General features: G+C 36.7%; 2 protein-coding genes across 7 annotated transcripts; one reads left to right on the top strand and one right to left on the bottom strand.

Annotated features, from left to right (window-relative positions):
• The first annotated feature begins 8,273 nt into the window (after positions 1-8,273).
• On the top strand, positions 8,274-15,912 carry LOC107774206 (uncharacterized). 4 transcript variants are annotated; one of them, XM_016593683.2, is made up of 5 exons: positions 8,274-8,583; positions 9,856-9,961; positions 10,360-10,472; positions 13,134-14,027; positions 14,781-15,912. In XM_016593683.2, exons 3-5 carry the CDS (start codon positions 10,368-10,370, stop codon positions 15,669-15,671), a joined length of 1,890 nt encoding a protein of 629 aa, XP_016449169.1. In that variant the 5' UTR covers positions 8,274-8,583; positions 9,856-9,961; positions 10,360-10,367; the 3' UTR covers positions 15,672-15,912. The 4 variants fall into 4 exon arrangements, with proteins under 4 accessions (XP_016449169.1, XP_016449168.1, XP_016449171.1 ...); XM_016593685.2 differs by having other exon boundaries at positions 8,447-8,583; positions 9,856-9,957; XM_016593682.2 differs by lacking the exon at positions 9,856-9,961 and having other exon boundaries at positions 8,318-8,583.
• A 2,670-nt stretch (positions 15,913-18,582) lies between these two features.
• LOC107774209 (uncharacterized) lies at positions 18,583-20,910 on the bottom strand. Of its 3 annotated transcripts, none has more exons than XM_016593690.2 (4): positions 20,779-20,910; positions 19,376-19,480; positions 19,154-19,278; positions 18,583-19,011 (listed from the first exon to the last, which is right to left on the bottom strand). In XM_016593690.2, the coding sequence occupies exons 2-4, from the start codon at positions 19,458-19,460 to the stop codon at positions 18,778-18,780; spliced, it is 444 nt and encodes a 147-aa protein (XP_016449176.1). In that variant the 5' UTR covers positions 19,461-19,480; positions 20,779-20,910; the 3' UTR covers positions 18,583-18,777. The 3 variants fall into 3 exon arrangements, with proteins under 3 accessions (XP_016449176.1, XP_016449175.1, XP_016449174.1); XM_016593689.2 differs by having other exon boundaries at positions 20,754-20,859; XM_016593688.2 differs by lacking the exon at positions 20,779-20,910 and adding an exon at positions 20,677-20,710.
• Positions 20,911-21,797: the final 887 nt, after the last annotated feature.

Genomic DNA, 21,797 nt, shown 5'->3' with positions numbered 1-21,797 from the left:
GCTGATAGCCCTTAGGTCTTAGGGGTCTAGGTATTTATAGGGTTTTTTAGGATAAGGGATATGGGCCTAGGAATTATGGGCTAGGTCCGGAAATTACGCTTAAAAATGGGTTGTTTGAGCCCAAATTTTATTCTTTCCCTGCTAACAAGACTAAAAATATGATCTCATTTATTAATTAATCCAACTTAAGTAAAATAACTATTAAAATAAGACTGACTGTTAAAACAAAACTATTTTTGGTATTTTTCAAGATTTAAAATGACTACAAAATATTAATGAAACTATTTTTTATAATTTTTATTTTCTTGTAATAAAATAAATTAAAAGAGTCAAAATTAGTTGAGATAGCGATATTAGGCCTAAATTAAATATTTACATGTTAAAATATGAAAAATCTTGGGGAGGGTCAAAACTCATATGTTTACACTCATGCTCCTCTCTACTGCTGAAGTAAACCAAAATATCATCAAAGAAAACAATCACAAAAGAATCCAAATAGGGCTTGAACACCCGGTTCATCAAATCTATAAATATTATTGGGGCATTACTCAAACCAAATGACATCACTAAGAACTCATAGTGACTATACCGAGTTCAAAAAGTTGTCTTAGGGACATCTGATGCTCTAATCTTAAACTAATGGTAGCCAAATCTCAAATCAATCTTCGAAAATACTTTGGAACCCTGAAGTGATCAAATAAGTCATCAATCCTCGGCAACAAATACTTGTTCTTGATAGTGACTTTGTCAACTGCCGATAGTCTATACACATCCTCATTGTTTCATCCTTCTTCTTCATAAACAATACCTGTGCACCCCATGGCGAGACACTTGGTCTAATGAATCCCTTATCAAGAAAATCCTGCAACTGCTCCTTCAATTCTTTCAACTCAACTGGGGTCATACGTTAAGGTGCGGTAGAAATGGGCTGATTGCCCGGAATCAGATCAATACAGAAGTCAATATCTCAGTCAGGTGGTTTCCCCGAAAAATCTGTAGGAAACTCGCACACAACTGGTACTGAATCCATGGAAGGAACCTCTGCACTATGATTGCAAATATAGGCCAAATATGTCAAACACCTCTTCTCGACCATACACCGAGCCTTCACATAAGAAATAACCCTGCTAGTAGAATGGCCAAGAGTCTCTCTCCACTCAAATCGAGGCAACTCTAGCATGGCTAATGTCACCGTCTTGGTGGGACAGTCCAAAATAGCATGATAAGGTGACAACTAATCCATACTCAAGACAACATCAAAGTCCACTATGTCAAGAAGTAGAAGGTATACCCTAGTCTCAAAGCTCCCCATAAAAACTACCCACGAGCGATAAACACGATCCACCATAATAGAATCTCCCAGAGATGTGGACACATAAACAGGAGCACTCAAGGAACCACGAGGCATAACCAGATATGCAACAAAATAGGATGACATGTATGAATAAGTAGAGCCCGGATCAAATAAAACTAAGGCATCTTTATGACAAACTGGAACAATACTTGTGATGACGGTATCAGATGACTCCACCTCAAGTCTAGCTGGAAATGCATAAAAATGGGGTTGAGCCGCACCACTATGACCTTCGCCTCTCGAATAGCCTCTAACTAGCTGGCATCTACCTCTAACGGCCTAACCACCATCTCTAGCTGTCTGGCCCTCGTCTCTAGCTAGATGTGCAGGCGGTGAAGCAACCATTGCCGAAATCATGGCACGAGTACCCTATTATGGTCTGTTGCTCATCAATATAGGATATTACCTTCTGATGTGACCCGTACCTCCACACTCTCTCGGCTACTATAGCTGCTAAAGCTGAGACTGATCCTGATTGTCCAGATAACCGTTGTGATAGCTCTAAACCGATGTTGCACTGATGGGAGCTAAAGGTGCATTGTAGGCTAATTACTTAGGACGGGGCCCATAAGAACCACGATTGCCCGAGGCACCATGGGCTACCTGAAGGGATGACTGAATTGGCCTGTGAGGATGGCCTCTACCAAATGAACCTCTGTCTCCAAATGAGGAACCACTGAAACTAACAAAATGACTAGGCCTCTTCTCAAATACTGCCTCTCTACCCTGACCTTTGATTATCTCGATTCGTCTAGCAATATCTGTGGCCATCTAGAAAGCAATATCATCCCCGGTCTCCTTGGCCATCTATATCTTGATAACAAAAGTAAGTCCATCAATGAATCTCCTCACCCTTTCCCTATCAGTAGGAATCAAGATAGATGCATGAAGGGCTAGGTCCACAAATCTAGTCTCATACTGGGTAACAGTCATGTTACCCTACTGAAGGCACTCGAACTACCTGCAGTACTCCTCTCTCACAGTAAAAGGAATGAACTTCTTCAAAAAAGTTGCGAAAATTTATCCCAAGTGAGTGGCGGTGAACCTGTTGGTCTGCCTCATTTATAGTCCTACCACCACCTCTTGGCAGAACCGATCATTTGAAACACTGCAAAGTCGAATCCATTGGACTCCAAAATACCTATATTGCGCAACACCTCGTGGAAATGATCCAAATAATCCTATGAGTCCTCAGAAGGTGTACCACTAAAATGAGTAGGAAAGATCTTGGTAAACTTATCTAACCTCATCAATCTCGTAGAAGACATCGCGGGCCTCTCCCCGGGCTGTGTAGCAATAACGAGCTGAACAACTCCAACTGCTGGAACTGTCAGAGTCTGATATATGGGAGCCATCTGCTCCGGAGTGTGAGTGTCGGGAGTCTGAGCTCCTCGCCCAGCCTGAGAGATAGTTGGTTCCATAGGAAATATTTTGGACTGGGCCACACTCTCCATGAGTCCAACTAGGCGGACTAGACTGTCCTGAAGTATGAGAGTAGTAATGAATCCCTCCAAGACCTGAGCGGGTCCGACTAGTGCGGTCTGAACATGGATCTCCTCCTCATGCTCAATATGAGGCTCTGCAATAGGTGTTGTTGCACGTGCTCTAAGCTGAGCTCTGTCATTGCCTCGGCCGCTACCCTTAGTAGTGGTTGCAACAGGGGGCTCTAGCTCCTGCCCCGCTATAGATTTTGTGTGTGTCCTCACCATCTGCGAGAGAACAAGAATAAAATGGTTTAAACTTTAGTAACAAAATAAAGACGCACGATAGAGAAAGAAAGAAGTGATTTTTCCTAAAGTCCTATAGCCTCAAGAAGATTAGTACAAACGTCTTTGTACCAGTCCTCCAGACTCTACTAAGCTTGCTCCTGAGTCGTGAGACCTAGGAAACCTAGTGTTTTGATACCAATTTATTACGACCCGGAATCCCAAACTCAGGGCTGTGACAGCGCCTAATATTTCACTTGCTAGGCAAACCAATATTAGCTAATTACTTATCTAGTTTTAATAATTTAAAACAAAACATTAATGATAAGAAACTGTAATAGTTAAAAATGTATGTGATAAATACCATGTAGCATAGTCAAAACATATCCAAGAAATCTGGAGTCACAAATACATAAGAATCTAGAGTTACTACAAATAAAGTCCGAATAAAATACAACTGTTTGAAATAAGGTAAATAGTAAAGACAGAATGGAAGGGGACTTCAGGGACTACAAACGCCATCAACTCTACCTCAAGTCTCATGTTGATAGCCAGTCCGGGCAAGATCTCCTCTACACGCCGTTGGGACCAAGACTGGTATCTACACAAGAAGTATAGAGTGTCACATGAGTACAACTGACCCCATGTATTCTGTAAGTGCCGAGCCTAACCTCAACAAAGTAGTGACGAGGCTATGACAAAACACTCACAATAAACCTGTACGAATAAGAATGATATAATACACAAATAGAACTAACGCAACAAACTCATATAACCGGACCCCTAGATCAACTACCAAAGGGCCCCAGAATAAAATAATCTGAAATCTCATATCATAATATCGAGAATAAACTCTACAACCACAAATAATACAACACATCAAATCCTTTGCGACGTGCAACCCGATTGCAACAATTAACACAATACCATGATATGATTTTCATTATCATACTATATCATCATTTGTTCATATCATATTCCGTCCTTATCTCTTCATATCATATCATTTCTACTTCCGTCCCCCAATATCAATTTATTTTAATACCGGCGCGCAATCCCCCAATATCAATTTTTCAATATAAACAACTCAACACCAATATTTTCGTAATATCAATACAAAAAAAATAAAACATGGGGAACAATAAGAAACTACCAAAATGAATGGAGAATAACCAATCCTTCAAAAAACCCAAACCTTGGCAAAACAATAATACCAAAATAGCTAGATGACTCACATAAACGGAATAACATAATAAAGTAGTTCAAGTAATATAAGAAAGGTAAAAGCAAGTAGAACATGACACAACGAAAATATACAACTTATATAATTAGAAGCATGTAGCAGAAGCAGATATTGGATGAGAAATATACAAATCGAAACAAGTAACAATTAAACAACAATAAGAGGTAAGACATGGATAATAATTAAGAACATGTAGCAACTAAAGCATGTAACAAGAGATAACATAGAATAAAAGAAGACATGGAATTAAATAGCCCAATCCGGCATGCATTAACCCCACGACAGCACATATATACTCGTCACCTTGCATATACGTCGTTTCCCCACTGTATAATGCCAAAATTGGGAAGTTCGACTTTGAGGCTAATGTGTCGCTCCATGCCTAACCTCGAAGAAGTCCGAAGCAGAGCGTGAGGTATGACCCCAAGGTGTGTCCCTCGAGGGAGCACATCGAAGGCTTACTATGGTCGACCTCGGAACACTACAATTGATGATCATCATGGAAAGGCAGGAACGTTTCCAAATACACGTGGTTAGGGAGGGCCAGGTCTACAAGAATAGTACAAATCCGTACTAAGTCATTATACAGCTATACCAATAGCATTTCCTCGTTATTATTAGACATGTACTATGTTGGGATTCCCCCTTTGATATAAAGGGGACCTTTGTCATTTTGTAACGGACACAACATATTGAATACAATACAACATTCTCTGCTCTTTGCTTAAACAATTGTTCTACACATTTATTGTTTATTCTTTCATTATTCTTTCATTGTTCATTCATTGTTCATATGTTGTTCTTCATTTATTGCTCATCATCAACCCGTTAAAGGCTGCCCTCGAGGTTCCACGTCGCAGAGCTCGAGACCCTCAGCCTTATAACCACTTCGGTTTGTTTATCATATCTTGCTCATTTACACTTAGCATTATTCATCTAACAACTAGTATTAAGATCATTCACGTATTTTTAGAACCACAAATCAAATATATTGTGAATACTATTTTCAAGGTAAACACCCACATAATTCACATAACAAGCAGAACAACAAGTCCTAATTTCTTCAAGTCAAAGTTAGATACAACACTTACCTCTTTCTGCAGTCAAATCAATACCCAACTACGGTCTTTTCTTTAGAAATAGCCTCCAAACCAGTCAAATCTATCCAAATATGGTTCATATAATTCAAATTAAGCTTTAGAAACTACTCACGAGTGAAAAAGATTCAATCTTTAATGAATTTGAAAAAAGAACAAAAACCAACCCCGAGCCCGCTTGGTCAAAGTTCGAGATTCGGACCAAAATCCGATTACTCATTCATCCCTGAGCCTGGTTATGTGATTTGTTTTGAAATCCGACCTTAATTTGAGGTTTAAAGAATTTTGGATAATCCCTAATTTCTACCATGAAATTCATAGATTAAAGGTTAGAAATCAATGGGTGATTATGGAAATACATCAAAACTAGTTAAAAATCACTAACCAATGAAGTGGGGATGAAAAATCTCTTAAAAATCGCCTCTAGGCCGAGCTCTAGCTTTCAAAAATGGTGTAGAATGACAAAATCCCGATTTAAGGTTTTCATTTAACTGGATGTCAGGTGTTCTTCGCGTTCGCGAAGGCTATTCCCCAGCCAAGCCTTCGTGTTCGCGTCCCAGGGGTCGCGTTTGGATGAAGACCATCACCTGCCTCCCCAGCCATCCCAATGCTACGCGTTTGCGAGTGGTCAGTGGCGCTCACGAAGGGCAGTCCCCCCCGGGCCATTCGCGACTTGCCTCTCGCGTCGCAGAGAGCAACCAGCCCTAGCCCCAGCCCCAAACTTCCCCTTCGCGTTCGCGGAGACTAACCAGACACTAGAAAGGCAGTTCCACAAGTTCAAATGTGGTTCGAAGCCTATTCGAAACTCACCCGAGCCCCTCGGGCTCCAAACCAAACATGCACACAAGTGTAATAACATCATATAAACTCGCTCGCGCGATCAAAACACCAAAATAACATCTAGAACTATGAATCGGACATCAAAACGCATGAAATTCAAAAGAAAACTCAAGAACATCTAGAATCACAACCAAGCGTCCGAATCCTATCAAACCAACTCCGAATTACACCAAAATTTACAAACAATTTTCAAATAGCAAATCAGACCTATTCCAAGTCCCAAAACTAGAATCCGAACAAGATAACCATAAAGGCAACCTACGGTCAAACCTAGGGAATTTTCAAACATTCAAATTTCTAACCTTTGGCAAAACAAGCCAAATCAGCTTAGGGACCTCCGAATTCAATTCCGGGTATATGCTCAAGTTTAAAATCACAATACAAACCTACCGGAATCATCATAATACCAATCCGGAATTGTTTATCCAAATATTATTATAGTCAACTCAAGTTATTTTTAAAGCTAAAAATCACATTTTCTTCAAATTTTCACGTAAAAATTTTCCGGAAAACAACATGGATTGCGCGTGCAAATTAAGAAACATCAAATAAAACTAATAGAGGTCTCGGAATACGTAAATAAGGGCTAGTATTCAAAACGGCCTATCGAATCGTCAGAGTATTGTTGCTTTATCACGGTGGAAAATCCCCAAAACGAAATTAGCATCAAGGATTAAAACATCGTGCATCCTATTATCAAATAATCCTTGTTTTCAACATTTAGGATGGCGTTGTGCCATCTGGTTAGATTACAGCTTCCAAAGCAGTAAGTACACTATCTTTAACTTTCCACCGATAATTGGCCACATTCATAATTCTTTCACTTTCAATTATACACAATGTTATAATATTATTATTATAGTAATAATAATAATAATATTACCAAGGCCTCATTATTTGATTTTTAATAATAATTGGCTACATTCCTGAAGATAGTTATTTTCTTTGTAATAATAAATATCGCTTTTAGCAAAGTGATTAAGGCCTCATTTGCTTTTTTTAATATTAAGACGGTCTGAATCTGAATACACATCTGAATATCAAGATGTGTATTAAGATTAAGATATCTGAATCTGAATACACATCTGAATATATTAGGATGTGTATTAAGATCTGAATACTAAATAATTAAGACTGTTTGATTTTTAATATCTGAATGTATAAAATTTATCTTTGTTCGAAAATTAATAAACATAAAATTCAAATGAAATACTAACTAACCTAATATTCTATGAATAAAATATATAGTTTTTCAAAATATGATAGTTGTTGGTGGCAATGGCTAACAGATGAATGCCGACTAGAGGCGGTGGTTGGTGGTAGTTTTGGTTGATGATGGTGGTTCATGCTAGTAGCTAGTAGTGATTGGTAGTGGTGGTGATTATGATTGAGGATGTTGGTGGTGATAGTTAATAATGGCGGGTGGTGGTAGTAATTGTGGCTGAGGAAGGTGGTGGGTGGGTGGTGGTAGGTTATAATGATGGGCAGTGCCGGCTGTAGTTGTTGATGGTAGTGGGGTGGTAAGTTATGGTAGATGATGTGGATGAGTGTTGATTGTGGATGAGAACTGGTCGAAGTGGTGGGGATAGTTGGTGGTGATGGTCGATAATGGTGGCGGCTATTATCGAGGATGATGGTGGCGTGGTGGAGGTGGGGTTGGTGGGGTTGGTGGAGTATGGTGGTGGTGGCGGCATGGTGGTAGTTGATAATGGTAGGCAGCGGCGGCAGTTATTAATGAATATGTGATAGCATCTTAATGAAATTAAGTCTCTGTTATAGATCTTAATCATACAGACCTATTCAGACTCATTAAGTGGTTGTGAAGTAAAAAAAAATAAACACACTTAATGATTAAGATGTGAATAATTAAGATTCAGACTTTAAAAACAAACACACTTAATTTCTGAGATCTGAATGATTAAGATTCAGACCTCCCTTAAGTGCAAACAAACGAGGCCTAAATGAACAAATAAATAACCTACTAATTGAGAAAAGATATTTATAATTCAAAAAATGCCACACACACAAGCAAGTTTTTTTTCCTTTTGTCTTTTTTCGCGTGGAAAAGAAAAGAAAAGATCATCCAATGAAGAGAAAAAGAAGAATAAGGATTTCATCCAAATTGTCTCTTTCATATTTTACAACCTTTCTTCTCTTCTCTCCATTCCTTATCTTTTGGAACTTGGAGGGACTATATTTTCCTGTGCAATCCAAAATTATATATGTGTGGATAAGATTTTCAATATAACAAATTGTCTCAACTCATTTCTTCTCGGATAGTATAAGAAACCAACAAGTTGCAGTAGTACATGCAAGTAAACCGTCACACTCTCTCGGATAAAGGTACTCCCTTTTCCTTTATTTTCTTCAAAAAGTCACTTAAGCTTAAATTGGTTTTTTTCTTAGTGATTCTTGAATATTTTTTATTGGGTTGATAGTTAGTGTTTCTACTGGGATGATTTTGTTACCTTTTATCTTGTTTTCCCAGTTCTTTGTGTTGTGTTTAATGTTTTCTTGGTCTGACCTTTTCTTTTTTTGTTTTGAGAAATGGGTTTTTTGTAGAGTGCGTAATGCTTGTTTGGTTGATTGCAGAAATGGGTTAATTTGGATTTCAAAAATTTCTTGTGTAAACTCTTTGCCGTGTCTTCTTTAACTGTGGGGGGTTTGGGGGGGAGATGTGGTCATTTTCTCTTTTTAGAGCCCTTTTCTTGTGTTACACTAGTCTTGACTGATTGATCTTCAAATTAATTGATTTTGGGTAATTTCCATGAACTATGATTATCCTATTGTTGTTGATTAATTGTGTAGAATTCTACTATGTCTAGTAAATCAGTACTTACTTCCTGAAACCTGCTTCCAGAATTTTCACTATTTTGAGTTGACATTTTATATAATTAACTCTATAGCTGCTTTGGGCAGACTTACTTTCTATTAATTGCATCAGCGATAAAGGTAGTGTCAGCTTCAGTTTATAGAACTAGCCAACACTTGGAAAGGTGATGTTTTATCTCATGTAGAATTGGTCTACAAAAGAGCAGCTCGTTCAAGTAATAATGGTAAATATCCAACAAAAAAGTCATGCTCCCTCTGCCTTGATATATTGAGTTTGTGAATCACGCTTAACACGAAAAGTTACTAGAAAGAAAATTGTTAAGATCATAGTCCTACTCATCTGAATTATTTTGGTCAGTGGACATGATTCTTCGTAAGAATCTGTTTGTTCTTGTTTTGGCTTGAAAGAAGAATATGCATGAATTCCCAAATTCAGGTGTAAATGGGTATAATTTGCAAGAATATGTTTATTCTAGTATTTCTTCTACAGATTGGAGGAGGATTAAGTTTTGAATCCCCAAATTTAGGAAATCACAGGAAGAGTATTACAGATATTAGATATTAGATCAATTCTGTATCTCCATTGAAATGCTTGCCTTTCATTCAGTGGATTCTCTAGTTTAGATGCTTCATATTTTGTAGAACTTGACCAAGTGCAAATGATAAGTCTCTAGAACTGGTGTTGTTTTAACATTTTCAAGCTTTATCCGAAACTGGAAATCAACCTTGAAAAGAAACCTCACTATTATTAAAGATTCTAAAAGCAACATTCATTTTCAACAGTGGGACAAATTCCGCACTTAGCTGGACTGTGCGACCTGAATAACTGTTCGGAAATATGTTCTGGACAGTGCACTGCAATTGTTGTCTACATTTCATTGGCCTGTAGGTATAATGGACTTAACTTACTAAATAGCAGTTTATGTTGGTTACTTGCTTCACATTGATCTACTTCAATTCTTAATTGTTTGTATACTTCCTGAGTGTGAATCTTTTGTCATTAGTAGGCCTTGCTTTAGGTCAGTTTCAGTGAATTACCCAGTGGGAAAACGTCGATAATCATATCGTGTTTAAATTCCTGCACTGATCCCCCTTAAATACACTTTCTCGTGATATTTCCTGCAGTCTATTAACTTCACATTTTTGTTACTGTTGTCCCTTCAGGGACATCTGATAATGTTTCTAGTTAATTTGTTTGTGGAGCTTCCAAAGTAAGCCTGTTTACATATTTTCTAAAGCCAATTGAGGACACCAGTATTCACTTGGCAAACATTTTCACATTTTCAGGAAATTACATGGATGATTTTGGAAAAGAAAGGCAAAACTGTGAAACATATCGCAAGAAGTCGGGTATGAGGACCCTTATCAGAAAAGAGTGGCTGCATGCATCACCAATCAAGGTACATTTAATGTGATAACATGTTACTCAATTCTTCCAATTTATGTGACCCTTCAAATTTTGAAACATTTCAAAATGTTTGATATCATACTATTTTTAGACGACTCTCACAACTTTCAAGAATTCAAATCCATTAATTTGACCTTAATTGTTGATATGATGTTTTCCCTATCTATCTAATAGTTCATTTACCTTCATTATCACTATTATGACATACAAATTAACATCTTAAACTTTGTGCCCAATCAAATGCCGACATACAAGGTAAAATGAAACGTTGGAGAATCATATTATGCTGTAGATTCTGTACTTTTTGGCATACTGCTTGTATACGGGAGAGTTTTCCATTCTTAATAAAATTATTTACATTTAAAAAGATCTGAAAACTTCAGTCTACCAGAGGACTACCTGTTCGTTTGCGAAAGTTTTTCTTTCTTTTTATAGTTTACGATTGTGATAGTGCATCTTTGTCTGTGTTTGTCCTACGCATGCCGCACACTATCTAATCTCTAGGTTGATATTATCAGTCCACATTAATTGACTAGTTAACACTCTACAATTTTAAGTCCTCAATCTACGCCACCTAACATGTGAAGTTAGCAGTCTATGTCAGTTGACTTGTCAAATCAACAGGCAATATTCAGCTCACCAGTAGTCTGTCTCAGTTGAGATCAAGGCATCGACCCACTTTTACCTGGTGAGAGCCATTTCTTTGCAGTCAGAGCCACATCATTAAAAATCATCACCTAGTGTGGAACCAGCTTGCGACATACTTGTTTTTGTCAGCAATTTGATCAAGCTGGCAGCATAAATGCCTTTGACTTCTGTTATGTTCTACTGATTCACAATAGCGCTGTGGCCAAGTTAGTCTCATATTAGTGCCAAATCAATTTTATTTTCAGCAACACTTTCCAGTTTGAGTTGCAAATACAAGTTGCTTTACGTTAAGGGTGCATCTTAAAAATCAAGAAAATCTATTAGAGTATTTTGTAGAATATTCTTAATGATTATCTCATTATTGAAAATCAAGAGTCATTAAGAACTTTGTGAAAATAATTCCTAATGATTATGTCATAATAATCAGAAATCCCAAGAATTAGGTTACTTTCCCTTTATCATGTTACTCAACTCCTATAAAAGGAGCCCTCTTATATCTTATTAACCACCAATTTCAACATAATAGTTTTCTCTCCTTTTCTCCCCCACATCGTGCATCCGAGTCACTTAGTACACGGTCTGCCCATTTTGGGTAAACATATGAAGGGGATTATTGCAGAATGTTTTGAGTTGAGAGAAGACGGACACTTCCACCGGCATATGTTGGTAATTCTAGCCTATCTCCTGTTAAAAGTCCTTGGATTTGCTAAGAAGAAGGCATCATTGGTTCTATCCAAACAAATTTGAGGTCCACGTCGAGACGAGAACATATAATTGTGCCTTCTATGCCACTAGCAAGCCTTTTAGAATGTAGAATAGTTTTTCCATTTTTTTTGGTTTTGTTCTTTTCCTTCAAGTCTTCCTTTGGTAATTTGTTTCTGTACATTCTTTCCCTTGTCCTGAAAAGAATGATGGTTTTCATTATATATAAAACTGACTCCAAAAGAAATTGTCTTTAGTGTAAATATGATTATATGTTTGTATGATTGCCTGCGGTGTTAATAAGGTTGAAGGATGTCTTTTTCTTTTTTTTGGAGAAGCACTATAGAAATAAATGAAACCGCTAAATAATATTGCTTTGAACAACAAAATTTTTGTCATGGGTATTGAATTAGGGAGTAATAGAATGTAGGACTGGGCTTAACCTGATAGCAAGTCCTAACACAGGGTTGATGTTTCTTTTATTGATTCTAAATGCGGGGTTCCTTTTTCATTTTTCTCTAATAGTCCTCTTATATAGAGTACCACATGAAGTTGAAACATCAAAATCTGAAGCTAATTTATTAGATTTCATTCTTTACAGGTAACTTTTACAGTTATCTTTGATTTAACGGAAAAGGATTCAAAATGCCCCTAAACTATTGGAAAAGGTTTAAAAATACCCTTCATCCACCTATTGGGCTAAAAATACCCCTTCATCCACCTTTTTGGTTCACTTATGCCCTTTGACGGTTCGGTCAATGTTGAATTAAAAATAATTATTTAAACAAAAATATTTTGCAAAATATTTTCGTTTTTTTAAACTAATGCACTAGTAGTCCACTAATTTAGTAAAGTTTTCTTCTTCATTTTTCAGTTTCTACAAAAAAATATTTTTTTTCAGTTCTTTTTAAAGCATTTTTTGTAAAAACTGAAAAAAAATTATTTTTAATAAAACATTTTCGTTTTTTAAAAACTAAAAAAAATATTTTCAACAAAAACTGAATTGTTTTTTGTAAAAACTGAAAAAAGAAGAAGAAGACTTTACTAAATTAGTGGACTACTTGTGCATTAGTTTAAAAAAAACAAAAATAAATATTTTTTTAAGTAATTATTTTTAATTTAGCATTGACCTAACGGTCAAAGGGCATAAGTGAACCAAAAAGATGGATGGGGGAGTATTTTTAGCCCAATAGGTGGATGAAGGGTATTTTTTTTTTCCGTAAAAAAAAGAAGATAATTGCTCTGCTGTTGTGGTTCAAGATCAGGGGTTGTTGCTAAAATATAAAAACCTTTATGACTGCAGGAAAAAGATCCAGACGATAAGATGCCACTGCGACCAACACCTGAATCTGGCCACTGCACCTTTTGTGTGAATGGTAATAGCTGTAGAACTGTTCGCTCAAGAACAAAACTGATGAACACTGTTTTAGAAAGAGGGAGGCCCAAGGAAGCCGAGCTGATCTTTGATAGTTTGATTAAAGGAGGGCATAAACCATCTCTAATTACATACACTACCCTCTTAGCAGCTTTGACAGCCCAGAAGCGTTTCAATCACATCCATTCCATTATATCTGAAGTGCAAGAAAATGGTATGAATCCAGATCCAGTTTTCTTCAATGCTGTTGTTAATGCGTTTTCTGAATCTGGAAACATGGAGGAAGCAATGAAAGCCTTCTTACAAATGAAGGAGAGTGGGATAAAGCCTGCAATCAGCACTTTTAATACTTTGATCAAAGGGTATGGAATTGCTGGAAAGCCTGAAGAATCTATAAAGATAATGGAGTTAATGTTGCAGGAAGTTAATGTGGAACCAAATCTGAGGACATACAATGTACTTGTTAAAGCATGGTGTAACAAAAAGAATTTTGCTGATGCATGGAATACTGTGGATAAGATGATAGCTTGTGGTTTACGACCGGATGTTATCACTTACAATACGATAGCAGCAGCTTATAGTCAAAATCATCAAACTGAAAAGGCGGAAAGAGTGATTTTAGAAATGCAAAGGAACAATGTGCACCCTAACGAAAGGACTTGTGGCATCATTATATCTGGATACTGTAAAGAAGGTAAAATAAAGGATGCCTTGATGTTTGTGTACAAGATGAAGGATCTTGGAATACATCCTAACCTTGTCATTTTCAATTCACTGATCAAAGGCTTCCTTGACATGTCAGACGGAGACAGTGTTGATGAGGTTAGTATTGGTATATCTTTTGATTAATAACTATTAACCTTCTATTGTATGTCAAAAAAAAACTGAAAGGGAAGTCAAAGAGTCAATAGAGTTTGAATGACTAAAACATTGTAAGCCATGAAGAAAAATTAAAAGCTGAGAGAATAGAAAGTCAAATATTCAAGCAGAGTTTGAACAACTGAAGCCCTCTCCCTATGCAGTCTCTAGTAGTTTGGAGCTGAAAGTTGAAAGCACCGTTCATAAGTTGCATACAAGAAACTTGAAACATCAAGCAACATCTTTAACTAACTGAAAATTGTTATAAAATGATGCAAATGATGCAACACAAGTATTATTCTTGTTGTACAAGGCTGACAATTTTCATTCCCCAAATCTGTATTGATTTACTTAAAAGTGCTGTTTGAAATCTTCTGTATATATATGTGTGTGTGTTAAGAACCACTTCACAAGTACATTTCCACTTGAAATGTTAGCATAGATCAGTACAGTCTAGGAGATAGGACACTAGTTAGAGCCACGTTTGAGGTCGTATTTGTGCATGTAAGCATGATTTTGAATTTGCCTGCGTCATTCATTAGCCAATTCATTCATAGAATGCTTGCATTGAATGGCTGAATGTTACAGTTATATGCTTTTTTAGGAATGTAGAACTTCTGCATCTTTTTCTGTTTCTCTTCACATGCTTGCCAAATTCAAATATTTTATTAAATATGATGTCCACTAAAAGGTTTTAATCTCCATCAATTTGATCAGGTTCTTACATTAATGGAAGAGTTCGGTGTCAAACCTGATGTCATTACATTCAGCACCATCATGAATGCCTGGGGTACTGCAGGATATATGGCTAAGTGCAGGGAGGTCTTCGATGACATGGTCGAAGCTGGCATTCAACCTGATGTCCACGCGTATAGCATTTTGGCCAAGGGTTACGTTCGTGCAATGGAACCAGAAAAAGCAGAAGAAGTCCTGAATACCATGGTTAAATCTGGGAACCCTCCAAATGTTGTGATTTTCACTACTGTAATTAGTGGATGGTGCACTGCTTGTAGAATGGATTGTGCAATGAGGATCTTCGAGTGGATGTGCGAGTGTGGGATATCTCCTAATCTGAAAGCTTTTGAAACTCTGATATGGGGTTATGCTGAAAATAAAAAGCCTCGGGAAGCGCAAGAGGTAATCCAAATCATGGAAAAATTCAACATTCAACCAGAGGAAAGCACTTATATGCTTGTTGAAGAAGCCTGTCGTGGTGTCGGATTAGCTGAGGCAGCAAATGGAGTGGCCAACTCAGTTGAAAAGCAAAACTTGACTAGTAAAGTTGATATGGAAGGCGTGGCAGAAGTGGAGAACTTGGAAAAAGTCTACCAGAAGAATGCTGTCCATCATTTTTATCCCAAATTGTTGCAGATACCCAATGAACTAATTAATGAACCAAAGGGACCAGTAAGTGCAGCCAAAAGAAGTCGTATGGTGCTAAGGGAAGCTGAATTTTCATCTGATACTTTGTCTGCTGCGACAAGATCATTGCATATTAGCTGTAAACTTGGAATGCGGGCTCCTGTTGTTTGCCAGAGACAATTTCAAGTGCAGCTTTGTGCATCTGGTCAGGTTGGAAACTCATGTACAGCTGTGTTCTTGAACTGAAGAGAGAAAAGTTGTTGTGATTAGTGCACCTGAATGCAGCTGGTTGTGAAAGTAATGTGATTAGAGTTTTGTACATATAAAGGGTGACTTCAAATTGCTCATCTTTCCGAGTACATCTGTATCCACAGGTTTTGTAAAGCTTTACTGATCATTTAACTCAAATTTCTTGTTGTCCATTGTATCTGCATACTGTGCAGCTGTAGAAATCATATTTGGATATATGCAAAAGTCCATTTGTAAATGCACAGTCGATCCTCAGTACTCTTTACCTCCATGAATGACTCAATTGTAAGGGGCAATTTTATGTTGTTTGAAGTTTTACTGAGAACTATGTCTTTGTTTTATTCTTGGTTTTGATGAGAGGAAGTGGAGGTAGCAATACCCCAATCACTCCCTCCGTCCCACTTTATGTGAGTCCCACTTTATGTGACATGCTTTCTTTTTTACCCTGTTTCAAAAGAATGATACTTCGTTTTTTTAAACTTCCATTTAAGTTTAGCATCCCAATTTATATTGGGACTCTTACATTACTCATTTAAAATGAAAGTACATCTGAAACCTACACCACCACAGCACCACTCATTTAAAAAGATAATTTTGATACTTATATATATTTGGTTGTTTTCTTTAGTTCTTAAATTTTGTACTCAATCAAATATCGTTGCATAAATTGGGATGGAGAGAGTGACGTTTTTCTTTGACTTGTTTTTTGGATAGAAATCCTCCTAGTTAATAAGATTTCTTTAGAAAGACTAATAGCTTGTTTGGCAAGCTTCTAAATCTAACTTATTTTGAAAAGTGTTTTTCTCAAAAGTACTTTTGGTAACAAGCAGTTTGTATTTGGCTAATTCATTTGAAAAGTGCTCTTGAACAACAATTAGTGTTTGGCCGAACTTCTAAAAAGTGATTCTAAAGTGTATTTTTTTCAAAAGTGTTTTTCAAAAAAGTACTTTTGGGGAGAATTTACTTTTTTCTGATTCTCAAAAACTATTTCTGCTTCTACCTCAAAAGCACTTTTTTCGTCTAAAATCTTGACCAAACACATTAACTTTGGGGGGGGGGGATCATTTTTGGCCAAAAAGAATCTTGGCCAAACAGGCTATAAATAACCTTTCACTTTGTAGAAACTTATAAAGAATAACACAAGGAGAATGCAATGTATCAAAGTCTGTTCTTCCTACAAAGACTGATGTTAAAATGATTTTTACAAAGTTAACACAAGGAGAATGCAATGTATCAAAGTCTGTTCTTCCTACAAAGACTGATGTTAAAATGATTTTAACAAAGTTTGCTCTTATTGCAAGCCCACTTGTGGAAATACACTGGGTTTGTTGTTGTTGTTGCTGCTCTTATTGCTGTAAAAATTACACGGGGCGCCCTATTTGGTCGCCCCCATTTAACCTATACCCATTTTTTTTAAAAGTTTTAACTTGTACTCACTTTTTAAACAATTTCAGCCCCATTTCTCCTCCTCCTTCTCCAATACTCGCACCATTATAGAAAACCAGCTTTGCCATAGGAAACAAAGGCTTCTCCCATACTCGCACCATTATAGAAAAAATAAACAGTGCAGTCCCTGTACTTGTAAGGTCCAAAATTGGTGTTCTTGACACCAAATTCAGCATTCATTGTAATGTTGAATGAAGAGTTTTCTGCATTTTTGGACAACACATCAAAGGTAGCGGATCGGACGTTAAACTTGGAGAAGTTTTATTTTGTGTCTCATACAACTTACATTAGTTGTATGAGGCTCTTTTTTGTCTCACAAATTTGTGGACCCTAATCTTACACTTCTGGGTCCACAGAAATCTGGGTCCACAATAATGTGAGATAAAAAAGTTGTCTCATACAAGTAGTGTCAGTTGTATGAGACACAAAATAAAACTTTCCTGAAACTTGGAAGTACTGACTTTCATTATGTACAATGAAAGAGAAGAGAGATTGCAATTTGAAACAGAGTAGAGAGTGCAACAAAAAATAAGAATTTCTTGCGTTTCTTTTTGCTCAACTCTTTGGATTGTATGGAGTTGGCTGATTCTTCAGCTTGCTTTGCATGTCCGTTAATCTAAAGTTGATGTTCCCCTTCTACTGCCATTTAGTTTCAAGTCAAATTTTATTTCAAAAATTTCAGCTTATATAGTGCTGAAATTTTTACAAATGAACTAAATAACTTCAGCATCTTCTACTGATGTTTTTGAAAAAGCTTACCAGGACAAAAAAAACTTCAGCGTTTTTAGTGCTGAAGTTTTTACGAATGACTAAATAACTTCAGCATCACAAAACTCAGCTACTAGAATGCTTAAGTCCAGCAAATAGAGAACAAAACTTCAGCACTAGAATGATTAAGTTCAGCAATTACAAACAAAACAAGTTCATCAAATAGAGAACAAAACTTCAGCACTAGAATGCTTAAGTTCAGCAAATGGAGAACAAAACTTAAGCACTAGAATGCTTAAGTTCAGCAATTAAAAACAAAAATTTTAGTACACTTGGTCTACTTCAGGCCTGGCTACTAGAGTGCTGAAGTTTTGCGTGATTGCCTTTGCTATTTCAGCCCCGTATGTTGAAGTACCGCAAAAAAGTGGGTACACTTGCAATTTTTTTTTGCAAAGCGGCCACAAGTTAAAACGTGACCCAAAAAACGGGTATAGATGCAAATCCCCCCTTATTGCAAGATCTATGAAGACAGATTGTTAAAATTAAAAAAGAAAATGCTATATTTTGATTTTATATTAACTGTTTAATCACAAGTGTTTACGAGACAAAATTGAATTTTGAAGTTAAATCAGCAGATATCCACCAGCTCAATGTTCACATAATCGGCAATATCAACAGCCTAAGGTATCAATATCCCTGCAGTTTAAACTGCTTCAAGTACAGAAAGGAAAACACAAAAAATAGCAAGCATATGCATAAAGAGTTTTTCATCCACCATAACATATTACTATATCAAAAATAGAGGCAGAACATCGATTCACTGACAAAATATTTGTTTCAAAACTAGATAACTAAAAAAGATACAAAAACTAGACAGCCTTCATAGTGGCTTATCACTTGTTAGATTTATGTTCCATGAATCACTCAACAGCTGAAAAATCAGATAAACTTAAGTAGCTGTCTTAAGCTCAGCAGCTACAGTGCTCGAGTAAACCGGGTGAAGCGCATGACCATCCTTGGGCTCAACATGCACCCATTTGCGCCCACTCAGCTTGTGGCGCTCAAACTTAACACAGCCTTCTTTCAAAGCATAAAGCGTGTGATCCTTCCCAATTCCAACATAGTTTCCAGGATGAAATCGGGTTCCCCTTTGACGAACAATAATATTTCCAGGTATCACTCTCTGCATGTAAAAAAACTGTGTTACAAAAAGAATACTGATGTTGGTAAGAAGGCATGCTCTATATGCAACATTGGAACAGAAAAGTTTCTCCTAAACTGATTAATGCTTCATCCCATTTTTCCACAAGCAGAGATTTTTTTACCTCTCCACCAAATTTCTTCACGCCTAGATTCTTCGGTTTTGAATCACGGCCATTCTTTGTAGACCCTGCTGTCTTTTTAGTAGCCCACCTCCTAAACATCAAGCTCAATCCATCTCCGGAAACATCTTAAATTTGCCCAAAGGAAACATATGTCAGAGTTTCTAAACATTTCATCTATTTCCAAAGCACATGCTTTAGCAAAGAGTGCAACAAGATACGTACCCCTAGCGGTATTGTAAGCAGGTGTGCCTGTTACCAGCTCTCTGATATTTAACCTCCTAAACAACGATGCTGCAGTATTCATCATGTAATTCACCAAAACCAAATCTGGGGTTGAAGAAACGGATTAGAAGTTACGTTAACTACAAGTCTACAACATTACTTCATCTATGCAACGGTATGAGCATTTGCAACTAATCAACTATTTGATTAAGCTCATATACAACAAATTCTGAACAGATCCACCGTATCATGTAAACGGTAAAACTAGGAAGAAAAGGAAAACTGAGTCAAATTGACACCTCGCCCTCCAGAGTCCTGCCATTGATTCTGGGGATCTGGAAAGTGAAAGTTCCAATTATTTGGATTTTCCTGTGGTTTTGCTTGCTGCCCCTTCTCTCAAACCCCGTTGGGAATTTCTGATCTCTACTTAATACTTACTTTAAAACCTTCCAACCACCATTTATTTCCCTAATACTCCACTCCGTAATGAAGGGGATTCTACCCAGCCACAGAGCAGCAGAGACAAAGCATTTTTTTTATTGATTCCACTTTCTACTAACTAGTAGTTCGGGGCTAGTTGATTTGTCTCTCTACTAACCAATAATCACATTCTAAATTGTTAGAGAATTTAACTATCAATTCTCTATCATATTAACGTCGCTCAGAGATCGGTTTAGATGAATTAATTTAATTCTATGGAACTTTTAAATTAATTCAAGGCTCATTTGGAAGGAGGAAACCCTAATCCTTTCAACCTGTCATAAAATGCCTAAGAAAATTTAGATTTGAAGCACAATGTCTAATCAAAATTTGGGTCTGTAATACAAACTCAATCCCGGTTATTTCAGCCTGTATTTGGAATTTTTTTTCAATTGACAATTAGATGACATTTCATCTTCTTTTTCTAAAAAAAATCCAGATATTTGCATCCAAACGGATCTATGTCAAATACTACCATTTGGGATTGTTAGAAATAGGAATTGTGTTGGCTGAATAATTAGAAAGATTTGGTAAATGACTTTACATTTTGAAATTGCACCCAACTGGTAAACGCTCAATATAACCTGTAATATAAGTTTTAGTCTTCAAATGATCAAATTACTAATACTCGCAAAAGAAAAGCAGATTAGTAAAGCAACAACTTTGGAAGTATTTAGGCAAAGTATCTTATGCTTCAAAGGTTCTCAAAGTGTGAGTGTAGGTATTCATTAAACAGCAGAATGCATAGTCAATAATACAAGTCTTCAGAAAACTGATTAATAGTGCTTAAAATGAGTGATTAGTACAAACAACCTCATTACCAATAGAAACAATTATCATATATAGGAAGCAAGCAAGAAGTCTGTACACATAATAATTTGTAGAAATCACATCTTACGAGATAGAGCGAGAAGAGGGCTTACAAGTTACAAGTCGGATATCGCAGGAGGAGGGGAAATTGGTGTGGACTTGGCCGGAGAAGATTACCGTAATTGAAATTGGGCCCCAAAGAATTGGGCCCAGTTGAGTCAAACTAACCTGACAGTTGTGTGACTTCTTCATATGAAATGACTGATTTTACAAGTAAAAATAGCACGGTATAGCCAGTTTTCTGATTGGTCATTCAAAAATAGTCAATGTTTACGAAGTCAATGAAAAATAACCACTATTTTGTTGTAACAGATACCAGTCCAGCATAATATACTGGAGTTCGGTGCACCTGTGTATGAACTCCAACATATTATGCTGGACCGATATACTTTGCTGACTCCAGTATAATATACTGGAGAATGGAGAACCGGCGCTCCAAACTCCAGTATATTATACTGGACAATTATACTTGCTGGAACTCCAGTATATTATGCTGGAGTTCTAGTGTACTTATGCTGGAACTCCATCATATTATGCTGGAGTTCCAACATAATTATCCTGGAACTCCAGTATAATATGCTGGAGTTCAAACATACTTATGCTGGAACTCCAGTTTAATATACTGACGTATTTTCTGGATTTTGAACGGTGTTTTCGCTCAAATTTATTTTTACATGAAAAGTGGCTAAATTTCGATTACTTTTGAAATTAGGCTATTTTTGAACGTTCAATTGTAAATCTAGCTATTTTTGAAGTTTTGCCGATTTAAATATGCTATGTGAAGAGTTAAAAGAGTTACTACTAAAACTAGAAAGAGACATTCTTAAAACGGAAAGTAAGACGCATAAATTAAACGGGATATAAGTTACCAGAAATTACTCTTCTTTTGAGTATCGGATTAGCAAGCTTAGAAACGTTCCCTTCTTTTTCTTCCTTGTTTCCAAAGATAGTTTATTTCTTAAGTTATGTCATGAACATAGTAATTAAGTATTCTTTTCACAACACTAATCAAAATTTTCCAACAGCATGTTGCTCAGAATTCTCATTTCACCACCCTGCGCCTAGTAAGAAA

The sequence above is a fragment of the Nicotiana tabacum genome, chromosome 1 (genome assembly GCF_000715075.1).
Source record: "Nicotiana tabacum cultivar K326 chromosome 1, ASM71507v2, whole genome shotgun sequence".
Lineage (NCBI taxonomy): Eukaryota > Viridiplantae > Streptophyta > Magnoliopsida > Solanales > Solanaceae > Nicotiana > Nicotiana tabacum.
The sequence above is the reverse complement of the archived record's forward strand: the minus strand, read 5'-3'. Positions and strand labels throughout refer to the sequence as shown.